Source organism: Arachis ipaensis, chromosome B6 (genome assembly GCF_059453495.1).
Source record: "Arachis ipaensis isolate K30076 ecotype BB chromosome B6, ASM5945349v1, whole genome shotgun sequence".
NCBI lineage: Eukaryota > Viridiplantae > Streptophyta > Magnoliopsida > Fabales > Fabaceae > Arachis > Arachis ipaensis.
In genome coordinates, this window is record NC_142441.1 from 73,069,634 (window position 1) to 73,084,974 (window position 15,341).

Below are 15,341 nucleotides of genomic sequence, written 5' to 3' on the forward strand. Positions count from 1 at the left end.
AGAGTTGTTCTTGTTTTGCTCCATCACTGTCACGCTCTGATCTTCCTTGTTCGCCAGAGCTGGAGCTCACTGCTGAACTGCACTCCGCAGTTGGAGTCATTGATGTTCAACTCTCCCTTGCTATGATTGTCGCCTTCTATCATCATTGTTATCTTCTTTGTTTAGTGTTGTCGTTTTAAACTCCTCAACAACCACCATGGGATTTCAACCTTCAATTTGACACTCCACGCTTGATCTCGTCTGTCTCTTGGAAACAAATTGTGAGTAAGCTTTACATTTATAATTACTTTTAATTTATGCTATTATGAGCTTTTAATTATATTCATAAAATTATAACTAAAAAATTTTAGTTTGATTAGAATAATTGATAATTTATTTTGTGAAGTGATAAACCTCAATTTTGTGGTTTATCTTGTGCTTATTTTGGGGAATTTTATCACCTTTTCTCATATTTATTCAATGAAATAGCATGGTTTTGTAATTCTCCCTAAATTTGTGCTTAAGTGTGAAAATATACTTTTTAGGCCTTAAAATAGCTAAATTTAACTCACTTTAATTCCATTCGATGCCTTGATATATTTGTTAAGTGATTTTAGGTTTAGAAGGTAAGGATTGGATTGAAGGAATGAAGGAAAAGCATGCAAAGTGGGAGAACTCATGAAGAAATGAAGGAACTGCAAAGCTGTCAATCCTGATCTCTTCGCACTTAATCGATCATAACTTGAGTTAAAAAGGTCCAAATGAAGCAGTTCTAGTTGCGTTTGAAAGCTAACATCCAGGGCTTCAAAATGATATAAAATTTGTCATAGTTGCTTTGCGTTTAGGGACGCGTACGCGCACTGTACGTGTACGCATCAATGTTGCACGTGATCCACTAAAAAGCAACTCGTGGCCAGCAATTTCTAGCTCATTTTAGGCCCAATCCAACTCATTTTTGATGCTATTGATCGCAAGGAATGAAGGGAGAATGAACCAAGTAGTCATAATTGAGTTTTCATCATGTTGTAGGTAGAATTCTAGAGAGAGAAGCTCTCCCTTCTCTCTAGAATTTAGGATAGTTTAGGTTTAATTTTCTTAGATCTACTTTCAATTCTTGTTTTGATTTAGTTTTCTCTTGTTAATTCCTTGATATTACACCTTTGTTCTTCTAGTTCTTGTTGTTAATTTCCTTTTCATATCACTTTTATGTTCATACACTCTTGTTGGGTTTCTATTTTCTTTCAATACAAATTTATGTTTCCATGTTCTTTTATGTTGATCTTAGTTGCTAGTATTGATTTCTTGCTTATGTTGGTGATGTGTTCTTTTAATTCTTGCATTTTATGATATTTACTTTTATTACACACTAGGTGTTTGATAGAATGTTTCCTTTAGTTTTTGAGTAGTTCTCTTTACTCTTGGCCTAGGCTAAGGGAATTGAGTGACCTTGAGTCATTGGGTCTCATTGAGTTGGTGATTTGAGAACCCTTGGTGATCAATTTGATACCCATTGACACTAACCCACTACTAATCTAATTAGTAGATAGTTTGGGACTTATGGGTTGATGTGATCAAACCTATTTGACGTACTTCAAGCCTAGGAGTAGATATTACGTACTTAAGGCTTTTGGAGTTAGACTTATGGGTTGGTCCCTCATAATTATCAATGTTTGGTTTGTAGACAAGGATGGTGATCTCAATTTTCCATGTCTTAGCCAAGAGTACTTTTCCTTTATTTTATTAGTTCTTGTCATTTTACCTTCTTGTTGTTTACTTTTCTTGTCAAACTATAAAAACAAACTCCCCTTGCATTTTCATAGCCAATAATTGACCACTTCATTGCAATTCCTTGTGAGACGACCCAGAGTCTAAATACTTCGGTTCATTCTTATTGGGGTTTGTACTTGTGACAACTCAAATTTTTTATTGGTGGATTATTTGTTGGTGTAGAACTATACTTGCAACGAGAATTATTTTGTGTGAAATTCTATACCATCAAAGAATTCGCTTCATCAAAATGGCGCCATTACCGGAGAATTGCAATGGTGTTATATTGTTGGCTATTGTGAATATGTGAATATGTTTGTCTTTTTCTTGTTTGTTAGTTTTTGTTAAGTTTAGGAATTTGTTGGTTATTTTGTTAGCTTTTGTTTTTATTTGCTATTATGAATTCTCATCCCTTTGGCTATGAGTTTGGTTACAACTATGTTGTAGGGAATATAAGCTCCAATGGGGATATGCATCAAGGATTTGGGAATCAAAGATGGGAGGAGCCTCAAGGGATTGATCAATCTTATTGGCAACAACCCCCTCTGGTTTCTTATGGGTATAATTCTAATCCTAATGCATATCAATCTAATGGATGTGGTGACCCTTATTGTGATTGTCAACAACCACCATCACATGCCTATGAACCACCCCCTCAAGATGACTTTGAACCACCTTACTCACAAGCCCCCTACCACCAAACACCTCATTATGACCCTAATCCTTATCCACCATACCAACCACCTTATGAACCATATGAACCATACATAGAACCATAACAATTCCAACACAATTACTCCCAAGAACCACCTCAATATGCACCATCTCCATACCCTTCCCAAGATGAACCACCTTCCAATTATGAATCCTTTCTCTCAAACAATGAACCCTCTCTTCCACCACCGCTCTCCAATGACGCCCTCACGCTAGAACTAAGAGAGCTTGACTCTCAATTCTAAAGGCAACAAGAGGGGACGGAAAAGGAGTTTAAGGAGCCAGAAGCCAAAATGGCTATCATAGCGGAAGCCGTTAGCAATATGGTCTCATCCCGCCTAAGCCTATGTGATCAAGGCACTCCCATTGTTGAATGTGGAGAAGCAATCAAGGAGCATAGTGAGGGAGTGAGTTTAGAGCTTCAAGGTGAAGAAGAAGAGTTGAAGCAAGGAGTGCAACAAGAGGAGGAAGTTGAGATAATTGAGCCGAAAGAAGTGGTTGAAGATCTAGGAGATGTTGGAAGTCCATGGGAATGTAACATTAGAGAGCCCTCTTTCAAGAAGCTTGATATTGATGTTGAGGAGGGTGTACAACCTCCAAGGCATATCATGGTGAAAAACTTTGAAGAGGTTGATCAAGAGATGGATTCAATCATTGACGAATTCTTATGTGTAATTGAATCCCCTCGCATTGGGCTTGACATGGAGATTGAAAAGGAAGATACCTCACCTCCCATACCCTTGGTAAGTAATAAAGAAAAGATTGAATTAGAAGGAAGCTACCAAGAGGAAGAGGTTGAGCAAGAAGCAAGCTCCATCATTGAAGATGATTCCACACCAACCAATGAGTCTTTTGGAATTGATGAATCTCCCTCATTGTGCTATGAAATTGATGACAAGGAGGACCGTGCACAACCTCCAACACATGGTTTGAGCAATGAGAGGTGCATAGAAGAAGTTGGTGAGCAAAGAATTGAACTTAAAGAAGCTTGCAAAGAGGTGGAAGTTGCAAAGGAAGACCACAAGGGAATGGATCTCGCATTGGCTAAGTGTGGGGAGGTCCCCCTTCCTAAGTCACCATCATCCAACACAACATTCAAGTGGGTAAAACTTCTATCTCTAATCTTTACTTTCCCACTTGAATATGGTTTGATTGAAAATGATGGTCAACTTAGAGCCCTTTGTGAAATTAAGAGTTAGAGAGAATTGTGTAGTGGTTGGAAACATCACTCTAAGTTCATGATGGTTGCATGCTCGAAGTTGAATAGCAATGGTTGGTGGAGAACCAAATTTCATGGGTCTAGGAGAGTGTTTGGATGTTTAATTGAAAATTCACAAGCCTTGTCACCCAGATTTAACTATGGCAGTCAACAAGAAGATGGGTGCAAGAACAAGGTTTGGGACCCCGGAATCCATTTCAACAATCAAAACTCTTAGGGCCTTATCATTTACTTAAGCTTACTTGAAGGCTTTATGCGCCTAATTTGGGATCCCGGTGGACATTGGAGATGCAAATATTGGTGGGGATTCAAGGATGGATTCAAGCATAAGCCACCATAGCAAGGACCCCATCAATGGTCCAACTTAAGGACTTTAACTAAAAGTGCTAGGTGGGAGACACCCCCCCATGGTAAAATCTTTCCTTTTTCTCTTTTGTAAATATTGGTAAAATTAGCTTAATTTCATGTTTTTATTGATTTGTTGAGTTTAGTTGGTAGTTTAGTATATTGAATAAGGTTTTATGGTATTTTGATAGTTGTTTGGAGGGTTGGAAAGTTTGGTTTGGTGTAAAAATATGAAAAATTTTGAAAAAAAAAAAAACAGAGCACCAATCCACGCATACGCGTGACCCAAGCATTTTCAACCATCCACGCACACGCGTCAAACCTCCCCACACTTAAACCAAGCATGTCCTCATGCTAAGAATAAAGAAGGACAAGAAAAAGGGTATGAACATTTATTCAATGCAAAGAAACTATATGCACCTATCTATATGAATGCAACTATATGCAAAATGATTCTACCTACTTGGTCAAAAGCAAATCAATCTCCAAGAACATATATGAACAAGTGGGGGCTGAGATCATATGACGACTCACAAACTCTACCAATTCACATATCAAAAGAAGTTCAAATAGACTCGCAAGAAGAAAGCTCATGAAAGCCGGGAACAAGGATTGAGCATTGAACCCTCACCAGAAGTGTATCCGCTCTAGTCGCTCAAGTGTATAGGGTCGATTCACTCAATTCTCTTCTACTCATGCTTTCTAAGATTTGTTTTTTATCTAACAATCAACAATTATTCAATGCATGCATACATTCATCATGAGGACTTATTCATAGGTTGTAATGGGACTAGGGTAAAGGCAGGGATGCTTATATGGCTAAGTGAGCTTGAAATTTGAATCTTTGATTAACCTAAGTTCTCACTAAACACATATAACAACCTATACAATTCTAATACAATACCTAGCTACTCATGATTCTCACTTTTTCACACACTCATGCATTCTCTTTAATGCATTCTCTAATACAATTCTATTTAATATATGAGCATGTACCCAATTCCCAAAATTTTCAATCAAAAATGCAAAATACACTTTTACCTCAACCAATGTCCCAAGTTTTCCATACCCAAATGATACACACTCTCACTAGCCTAAGCTAATCAAAGATTCAAATTAAGGGACATTTATTGTTTTTCACTTAGGGGTAGTGATGTGCTAAAATTAAGAACAAAAGGGATTAAATAGGCTCAAAGTTGGCTAACAATGGTTGATGAAAGGTAGGCTATTTGGGTAATTGAGCTAAATGAAATGATGGTCTCAATCATATAAATGCATGTATACATGGAATAATGGACATAAAGAATCAAACAAATCAGAGATTACAATCATAGAAAGAGAACAATGCACACAAGAATGGAAAATAAGTGGTTATAAGATGTAACCACACCATAAGGCTCAAAACTCGCATGCTTGTGTCCTTAGCTCAAAAACCATGTTCCAAAATAAATTCTTCAAGCAAGTTCAACAAGAATTTTTTCAAATTGGTAGGGTGCCCTAAAACAATTTTTCTTGGAAGAGAAATTATCACCCTAACTAAGTAGTCCTAACATAGAAAGGGAGTGGTAAAATATGTACAGATTTTAACTATCATGCAACTTATCATGCAATGCAACAACTAACTAGCAAAGGAAATTAAGAATTGGTGTTGAAAGAAAAAGATTGTTACCCATGGAGGTCGGTCGGACGACCTCCCCACACTTAAAAATTTGCACCGTCCTCGGTGCATGCAAAGAAGAGCATGGACGGGTTGCTACAATTGATGAGTTTCTTCAAATGGTTGTGTGTATGAATTTATTTGTTGCCCCATTTAGAAGCTTTTACATTCGTTTTCTTCTTGGTGGCCAACCTAAAAGGAAAGAGAAAGAAGGATAATTAAGCCTATAACAAAGATATCAAAGCAAAAGAATATAGGCGGGGCTAATGCCAAATAAGAGTAAGGGTCTCACTTACATGTTAGCTACGCATGTAAGTGAGAGAGCAATATAGGCAAAGGGCATATCAACTAATACTTGATGCAAGAGTAAAGTCAAAGCATAAGTGAATAACATGAAGAGCATGTCGAGCATTAAGTTCAAACAAGAAGGAGTGGGTCATGAAAGACATGTAAGCTCATATCAATGCACAAAGGATACAAGGATCATCAAAGGTTAAGCATTGAATTAGAAATTTCATTATCCATCAATATCAAACAAGTCTAGAAGCACCAAGATTAACCAAGAAATTCTCAACAATTGAGTAAGTGAGTAACAGAATTCAACACCATTATTAAAATAAGAAACTTAAGGAAGAGAATAAGAATAAGCTATAAAAACAAAATTAAAATGTAATGAATAAAGGTATACAAATGCAATAAATAAAAGAAAATGAAAGGTGAGAGAAAAAACTCTTTTTTTTTTTGAAATAGAAAGGAAGATGAGAAAAGAAGAAAGGTAGAAAGAAAGAAGAAGGAAAGAAATGGAAAGAAGAGAAGATAAGAAGATGGTTGATGCAGGGCATGCCACGCGTGCGTGTCAGTGACGCGTGCGCGTGGAATGGTGAAATGGGTGCGACGCGTACGCGTCGGGCACGCGTGCGCGTCGATGGGTTATATCGAGAGCGACGCGTACTCGTGAGAAGCTTTGCACGAAAGGCACAGTGCGCGCGCGCTGTTCGCGTAATTCTCGGGAAAATGGCTTGGTGGTGAAAATATGCAATCCACGCGTACGCGTGCATGAAGCTCATACTTTAAGAAATTTACGTAAGACTACATATATGTTTGATAAAGTTTTGCATTATTTTAGAATATTCGATTTTATTTGAATGTGTTTTTGAAATATTGAAGTATTGTTGGTACTCACTTATGTACTATGAAATTGTAAAACATGTTTGAAATTTCTTTTAATTAAGAAAGTATGATTTAAAAGGATTTTTTTATGAGAAAATAGTATTTGATTTGATTTGATACTTGATATATTGGAAGAATCAAGAATATGATATATTTGAAACTATATGTTTTGAATTGGTTTGGGAGACTCATATTAAAAAATCGTAGTTCACGTCGGTAATGATGTTAACCTAGATGCATCTGACTCAGACCTCAACTAGTAAGAGTGTTGCTAGCCTAACGTGTAGGCCACATGTTGGATCTATTATTTTGTATGGATACACAAGAGAAAAGGGCTACTCTTAGAGGTGAAGCTGCCCAAGTGTGCACTATTTGATTTGATTTCTATACTGAGAATTCTCTTATTGATTTACTTATTTGTATAAATTATTATTTTCTAAATAAAATTACTTTGATAATAATGTTTATATGGTCTCATGTGAATTATAAATGTATTGTCTAGTCACAGAGTTGCAAAACTCACTCTATTTTTCTAAAAAATATTTTTTAGGAACAAAGATTCGAATATGTAAGACTTTTTATTCAAGAATAATGATCTGCATTGAGTACACATTCTTTGTCGAGTTCCTAATTAAACATTACATATTCCATATGTCATAGGCAGATCCAACCATATTAATCTATTTTATGTTTTTGTTAAAAAATAAAATGTGTAACTATTCATTCTAATATTTATAAATTTATTAAAAATATTTGTAACTTTTTTATTTACCTTATATTCAAATTTATTAGATTTGCTAGAAAATTATTTTTCTGAACGCCAATTATTTAGGCTGTAACAATAAGACGTGGAGGTGCCACTTTTCGGGATGGCATTTATCAATAACTACAGGTGACGGTGGGGTGTAATGTGGGTGCTGTGAGCGTTGCATTGTTGGTGCTCGGTGGTGTGGGTGTTGAGTGTTGCGTTATTGATATTGGTTGGCATGGGTGCTGTTTTTTGAGGGTTGTTTTATTTTGGCGCGTGAATAATTTGTTAAGTAGTCAATACCAATTGTATTTGTATACGTATAATAATACAATTACTGATTTTAGTGGCTGATTTTAATGTACAAATAATATTTTTGAATTAATATATATTAAATAGCATCGTTAATTAACTTGTTTTATATTTATTTAATTTTATTTTATATATATTCACTCTCATTAAAATTAACTATATTTTTCAATCATACACAATTTTTAAAATAAATATTGAATTTTGTTAAACATTTACAAATTAAGAAGAAGATAAAAATATCCTTTATCAATCACAATATATATTTCAATAAAGCTACCGTCCAAGCAATTTATCGACCAGGTCCTAACTAAGTTAGACACGCGCGTTTCTTTTTTTAACGCAGCCGTCATTGTCGTCTTCTTCTCTTATTTTATTTCTTCTCCTCTTTCTTTTTCCTCCTCATAGTCATTCTTCAATATCATTATCATGGTCATCTTTTCATCTTTTTCTTCTTTTATATATATGTTTAGAAAACTAAAGCACAAAAATTTTGTTATACAGTACAAAAATTTTAATGCATAATACAAAATTTTAAATGACCATATGCTTAAAACATTGAAATCCAACCAACAAAATATGCATAGTACAAAAAATTTGGTACACAACATAAAAAATTTAATGCACAATACAAAAATTTTAGAAGAACTATATATCCAAAATATTGATACCCAACTAACAAAATATATATAATACATAAATCTTTGATGCACAATAAAAAAATTTTGATGCACATCAGAAAAATTTTTGAAGGACCGTAATTAACTTTTTCAACCAACAAAATATATTCATAATAAAAATTTATGTGCACATAAAAATTTCAGTGCTATGAGTAAAAATTCTTGTGTCATGTATAAAATTTTTTATATTATATCATTAAAATTTTTATTATGTGCAAAAATTTTTATGTTTTGAGTAAAAAATTATGTGTTATATCAATAAATTTTATACTCTTTAACAAAAATTTCTATACGAAAAAAATTTGAAGAAGGAGAAGCGATAACACCTGCACACAATCTTTTTTTATTGACCTTGTGTTAATTTAGTTGAATTTGGCTAAAAAAATGTTTGCATATATAATATTATTCTATATTTTTTTTCTTATAATTATATGATGTAAATACTTGAAGAATGTAATAAATATTATCAATTAATAAATTATTAAAATAAAAAATAATTAATTAATTTAATCAAAAAATAAAATAAAAAACACTTATCATAGAATAAGATTTTATATAATTATTTAGTAATAACTGAATTAATCGATTTAATAAGTGAGTCAACAATTAAACCAGTTACTGATGAATTTAGCATGACCGTACCATGTCAATTACAGGTTTATAATATCCATGGAAATTCAACTTATTTGCTGACGCGTGGGATTACGTACTAACTCACAAACATGAGCATAGCAAGAATCCAACAAAGTAGTGATGGTATATACTTGCAAGCAAAACCCTCAAGCTTGGACCACTCCTACACTACAATTTTATTTTTCACCTACTCTTTTGTTTGTTGCTATTCTTCATTTCTTTGTATTTCTGTCATCTGCTTTTATTTGTCTTAATTTTAATTTGTTGCTTCAGTTTTCTTTATACTTTTAACTAAGTGATTTAAACAAAAGAATAAAAAAAGTTCACTACCGTACCCTAATTTCTTGATATATAAAAATTTATTATTCAATAATTCATAGTATAAAAATACTTTGTCCTAATAAAATGAATCTCTTAGAAGAAGTAAAACGAAAACGATTTTTGGCCGTTTTGAATCCTGTGACAGTAAGAAAAGACACAAAGTAGATTATGTCAAATGAAAAAAACAATGCATAGAAAACATCATCGTCGCCACCAAGGACACAATGCTATTTTTTTGAAATGCTTATTAAAATTGGAATAGTTTATTTCTATAATAAGCTCCAAAATCAATTATTTTTATTTATATTATATAAAAATTAAAATAATATTGTATTATACTAAGATTTTGGCATATAGTATTTCATACTATTGCCAAGTAATCCTAACAACAAGATTAATAATTTCTTATTCACTCATCCTATGAGAGATATATAATTCAATAGAACTTGACAATAAAAAGCACATTAATGATAAACATTAATTTTTATGTTATAACCAATTTATTTTGGATAAATGATTAAATTCGTCCTTAAAAAATTATTCATTTTTTGATGGCGCTAAAATGAGTTAATGTAGCATGTTAAGTGATATATATATATATATATATATAGGAGTCTTAATTTTTTTTCTTTTTTTATCAAAGATAGGAGACTCGAACCCGCAACCTTTTAATTGAGTATGGAGAGACTATGCCATTTGAGCTATAACTTATTGGCTACTAAAATTTTGAAAGATATGTGACTCGAACCCGCGACCTCTTAATTGAGTATGGGGAGTCTATGCTATTTGAGCTATAACCCATCGGCATATAGGAGTCTTAATTGACTATTAGCATAATAAATTTATGAAATTAGATTAAATGAAAGTCTAATTGAAAAGAGAACATGAGATATTGGAATTCTTCATTTTGGGATTTATTTGATCTAATTTCATAAACTTATCATGTTAACGGTCAAGTAAGACTATTAGCTAGATGTGTGTTGTGGTATCACTTAATATGTCACATCAACAAAATTTGACGCCGTTAGCAACGGAAGTAACGAAATGACTAAGATAACTAATTTAAAATATTTAAAGGACGAATTTAATTAAAAAAATCTTTCAAAAACTAATTTGGAGAATATAAATAACTTTTCAGAAACTAATTTAACCATTTACTCAAATTATTTTATAAATTAAAGTTAACAACACTTAAATCTAATTAAAATGATGATTGTTACAAGGGTAATTATCATCTTGATTAAGAGATCGAGGTCATTGTTATATGTTATCTAATACCATATGAGTATATGATATTTCTGATCAAAATTAAAGTAATTGCACACACATAATTGAAATAATTTCTTTTTATTCTGTGAGTTGAAATATAAGAGGAAATTGAAAAATTTTTATGGATTTCATAAGAACTTTAGTTAGAAATTTTTAAAACATTAAACTACTAACAAAATTAATATATCAATTAGTTTTAACTTTTAATAAAAATAATTATAAATTAATACAAAGTAAAAGTAATTTATCTAAAATGGCCTTTACATTAATTTCATAAAAAATTACACTATATCTAGTTGTCTATAAATTGAGTGTGCCATCAAAATTCATCATCATCGTTGAAAAACAATGGCAGAAAATGATGAAGTAATAATGCTGGATTTCTGGCTAAGCCCATATGCGAGGAGGGTCCAAATAGCACTAGAGGAAAAGGGCATCAAGTATGAGATCAAAGAAGAGGACTTGCCTAATAATAAGAGCACCTTACTCCTGCAAATGAATCCTGTTTATAAGAAAGTTCCAGTTCTTATTCATAATGGAAAACCCATTTGTGAGTCACTCGTTGTTCTTGAGTACATTGATGAGGTTTGGAATCATAAGTCTCCTTCGTTGCTGCCTTCTGATCCTTATCACAGAGCTCAAGCTAGATTCTGGGCTGATTATGTTGACAAGAAGGTACTTTTTTTTTTTAGTTTTTTTTTTTCAATTATGTTATATGTACAACAAAAATATTCATTAATTAACCACTACATAAGGAAGGAATACGTATTTAGGGTTCATGAAAAAATTTTGATTATGTTTTTCTAACGTTCTGGTAGTCGGATTATTTTATTAGACAAATATGTAAAGTATAATGATTAATTTTGTGTGTTTAGGAAATATTTTTGTAACTTTTTCCTTATATAAGCTTAACATTATATATGCAGTCAACTAATCATATCTTGATATAAAGGTGATTAGATTCTACATTTTCACTTTATTACTAACTGTTTTTACTTTAGAAGAATTTGATTCTGCAAATTTAATAGTGATAAACCATTTATTTTGTTATTTTATAACTTCTCTCGCTTTAAAAACTTTTTTCCTTATCGAATAACCCTTAGTATGATGAAGCAGATATACGACAATGCTATGAAGTTTTTCAAAACAGAAGGAGAAGAGAAAGAAGATGGAAAGAAAGGGTTGATCGAGGGCCTGAAAGTAATGGAAGAACAAGTTGGAGGAGACAGGACATATTTTGGTGGAGACAACATTGGACTTGTAGATGTGATACTTGTCCCATTGTTCAGTTGGTTCTACGTCTACAAATTCACTAACAACTTGAATTTTGTGAGCCAAGAAAGCTTCCCTAACCTCTTTGCTTGGGCCAAGAAGTGCACTGAGAGAGACTGTGTGTCCAAGTGTACTCCTAAGGAACAAAAGGTCTTTGAGCATTTTCAGCAGAGGAATCTCTTGAATTCTGATCAGTGAAATTCATGTATGCCATGCTTCTTTGTTGGGTGTTTTTTTATAATAACGGCATATATGGCACTTTGGTGTGCTATGCTATTTGTTTTGCTGCTTATTTGTATGCCTTTTAGTTAGTTTGTATTTGAAATAATAGTAAACTATCATTTTTACCCATGAAAATTTTAAACGCCGACAAATCTATTCACGAACAAAGAGAAATTACAGTTGTATTCATAAAAGATGAGTTTCATATGACAAAATTATCCAAACATTGAAAAATCACCTAAAATCTCCAAATTGCCCTTTTTTTAACCCTAATCTCAACCTCCTTCTTCCAAATCTCAACCATCCCTTTATTCTTTTTATGGATTTCATCATTTCTATCACTAACATCACCACCACTGCCACCACCAACCGTCAGTCTCACCTTCCTCCTTCTTTACTGTCGCAACACCACCACTACCACCACCACCAAGCTATGCTATACTCCATGCAACTGAGAACACTCCTGAGTCTATGACACCTGGATTTTTTCATAAATTCACTCGACGTCCTACTTTTCTCTCTAGCTACTAATGCACCCAAGCTTCCTTTCCACCCTGTCCCGTTCTCTCTCTCTCTCTCTCGCTCTCTCTCTAAAACACTTAAACGGCAATCACTTCTCTCTTCAACTTCACTTCCCTCTCTTTTTGCGATTCCTGGTTTACGTTCTCTTTTCGCTGTTACTGCTACTCTATAATCTCTCTCCGGCATGACTACAATATCTGTACTCAAGTCTCACTGCTACCTCCAAGATTGACGGTGGAGCAGCGGTGATTGCGGTTTCTCAGATGGTGGTGGATTTGGATTTTGACATGGCTGGTTTTGAAATATCGTAACCCTCTATGTTTTGGAGAAGAAGATAATTGCAAAACAAAATAAAGAAGAAGGTCAAGTGAAACACGTGCTACTTTGCTGTTGCCATGCTCGATCATTATTGTCGTTGGTGTTGCGACAGTGGAAAAGAAAGAAGGTGAGGCTAACAGTTGGAAAAGGATAATTCGGAGTTTTTAGGTGATTTTTTAATATTTGGTTAATTTTGTTATATGAAACCCATCTTTCATGGATACAATTGTATTTTTTTTTTCGCGGATAAATTTGTCAACGTTTAAAACTTTATGGGTAGAAATGATAGTTTACTTTTTATATAATTAAGTTAAATCTTTCCTTTTGTTTTGATACAATTTTCAATAATAATTCATCATTTTGGTTAGAAAATTAAAAACTTACTTATACAAATTTATAATTATAATATGCACAAAATTGTGAGTTTACAAAAAAGAATATTTTTTTGTTAGTCTTAAAAAAAGAAAAATACCATCACCGGAATCGTCTACTATGGCCACAAAATGAGTCTATATTCAAACTCCAAACATCAAAAGAACAGGTGATGAGCCACCATATATGCTATACACAAGTGAGTTCATATAATTCAATATGTAGATAGTACTTAACTATTATTACTAGCTATATAACCAATGCAATTTGGAAATTGGGGGATAGATGTTGTGGGAAACAAATATTATTTGCTCTATCTACTTTGATACATGAGTTCACCAGAGCTTTCCCTAGTCCATCAAAAACTTATTCTTGTAATCCAAAACAGACTCATAAACTTCCTTCCCATCTGCAAGAGTTATAGAAACACTTTTTCTCTTCATGCATCTATTAGCCCATGAGATGATATTTGGACAAAATGTCTCAAGTTTGAAGTTTCCAAACATCTCATATGTATAAAACCAGCAATAGAAAGGGATGAGAGCAACATCAACAAACCCAAATTGCTCCCCTCCAAAATAAGGCTTGTCCCCGAGAAACTCCTCCAATTGTTTCAAGCTCTCAATGAAGCCCTTCTTAGCCAACTCTTGCTCATCTCCCTTGGAATTAGTCCATATTCTCCTAGAAAAATGATACACCTGCATTGATTTTGGAGAAAATTACATTGCTACATCGTCATTAGGTGATATTGTACACTAACATTTTCTAGAATCTAGATTATATATCATGGCACTTGTTAATTTTATATTTTGTAAAAATATAATGTTAAATAATCAACAAAATTTATTATTTTCAGCAACACATTTAATTAAATTTATTTAAACACTAAAGACTAAATTCTAGACCGTAAGCTCTAAATCCTAAATTGTAATAGTATATATAAAAAAAAAAAGATTGGCTCAAAATATTGCCTAATATTAATAGAACGTATTCATTGCTTAACATTTCTTTATTTTAACATAGATTTTGTAGCTTCACATATTAATTCAAAACATGAATGTTATGTATGCGTAAAAGAAAGCGGTTTTGCTAGGTATACAATGATTTTTGTAAATAATGTGAATAATGGGTTTTAGAATTGACCCAATAAAGTAAAAAAATACTCCACCTCCAAATTATGTCATAAACCTTAATATTAGAATAATCATCTGCACACCTAGTGAATTGAATATCCAGTCATTATTAACTGTAAATGAGTAAATCGAATAAAAAAAATAACCATCCAATTAAAAATAATGAACATAATCATCTGCATACCTATTAAATTGAACATTCAACATATCTATTATTCACATTATTTACTATTCTCATTGTCTATTTATAATTTTCCAAAAGAAAGTGTGAAGAACTAATGAGTCATCAATTTACCTTCTGATCTACAAAATCAGCCCAGAATCTGGCTTGCGCTTTGTCATAGGGATCAAAAGGAAGCAACATTGGAGCATTATTATTGTTGTTGTTCCAAACCATATCAATATACTCAACAATTATGAGGGACTCACATATTGGTCTCCCATTATGTATAAGAACTGGGATTTTCTTTTGAACTGGATTCATTTCTAAGAGCAAGGAGCTCTTGTTGATAAGATCTTCCTCCTTGTACTCATACTTGATTTCTTTCTCTTCCAATGCTATTCTTGCTCTCATGCCAAACATGCTGAACCCTGAGCCCAACAAAACAACATTATTGTTGCTATTGTCCCCCATTGTAAGAAGACTCAACAAGGGAAGTGAGATAGGGATGTAGCAATGCAAGAGGACAAA

The 15,341-nt window shown here is 33.0% G+C and overlaps 2 protein-coding genes across 2 annotated transcripts; one reads left to right on the forward strand and one right to left on the reverse strand.

Moving 5' to 3' along the window:
- Positions 1 to 11,130: 11,130 nt before the first annotated feature.
- LOC148561331 (putative glutathione S-transferase parC) lies at positions 11,131 to 12,445 on the forward strand. The gene is made up of 2 exons (XM_088490159.1): positions 11,131 to 11,486; positions 11,928 to 12,445. Exons 1-2 carry the CDS (start codon positions 11,160 to 11,162, stop codon positions 12,279 to 12,281), a joined length of 681 nt encoding a protein of 226 aa, XP_088346285.1. The 5' UTR covers positions 11,131 to 11,159; the 3' UTR covers positions 12,282 to 12,445.
- A 1,193-nt stretch (positions 12,446 to 13,638) lies between these two features.
- On the reverse strand, positions 13,639 to 15,341 carry LOC148561332 (putative glutathione S-transferase parC). The gene is made up of 2 exons (XM_088490158.1): positions 14,946 to 15,341; positions 13,639 to 14,215 (listed from the first exon to the last, which is right to left on the reverse strand). Exons 1-2 carry the CDS (start codon positions 15,282 to 15,284, stop codon positions 13,868 to 13,870), a joined length of 687 nt encoding a protein of 228 aa, XP_088346284.1. The 5' UTR covers positions 15,285 to 15,341; the 3' UTR covers positions 13,639 to 13,867.

Bases quoted from the DNA above. Each gene is read 5' to 3' on its own strand.
- LOC148561331 (XM_088490159.1), top strand. From the start codon at position 11,160: ATGGCAGAAAATGATGAAGTAATAATGCTGGATTTCTGGCTAAGCCCA. The intron at 11,487-11,927 runs GTACTTTTTTTT...ATGATGAAGCAG, and splicing joins CTGATTATGTTGACAAGAAG to ATATACGACAATGCTATGAA.
- LOC148561332 (XM_088490158.1), bottom strand. From the start codon at position 15,284: ATGGGGGACAATAGCAACAATAATGTTGTTTTGTTGGGCTCAGGGTTC. The intron at 14,216-14,945 runs GTAAATTGATGA...AAATCAATGCAG, and splicing joins CTGATTTTGTAGATCAGAAG to GTGTATCATTTTTCTAGGAG.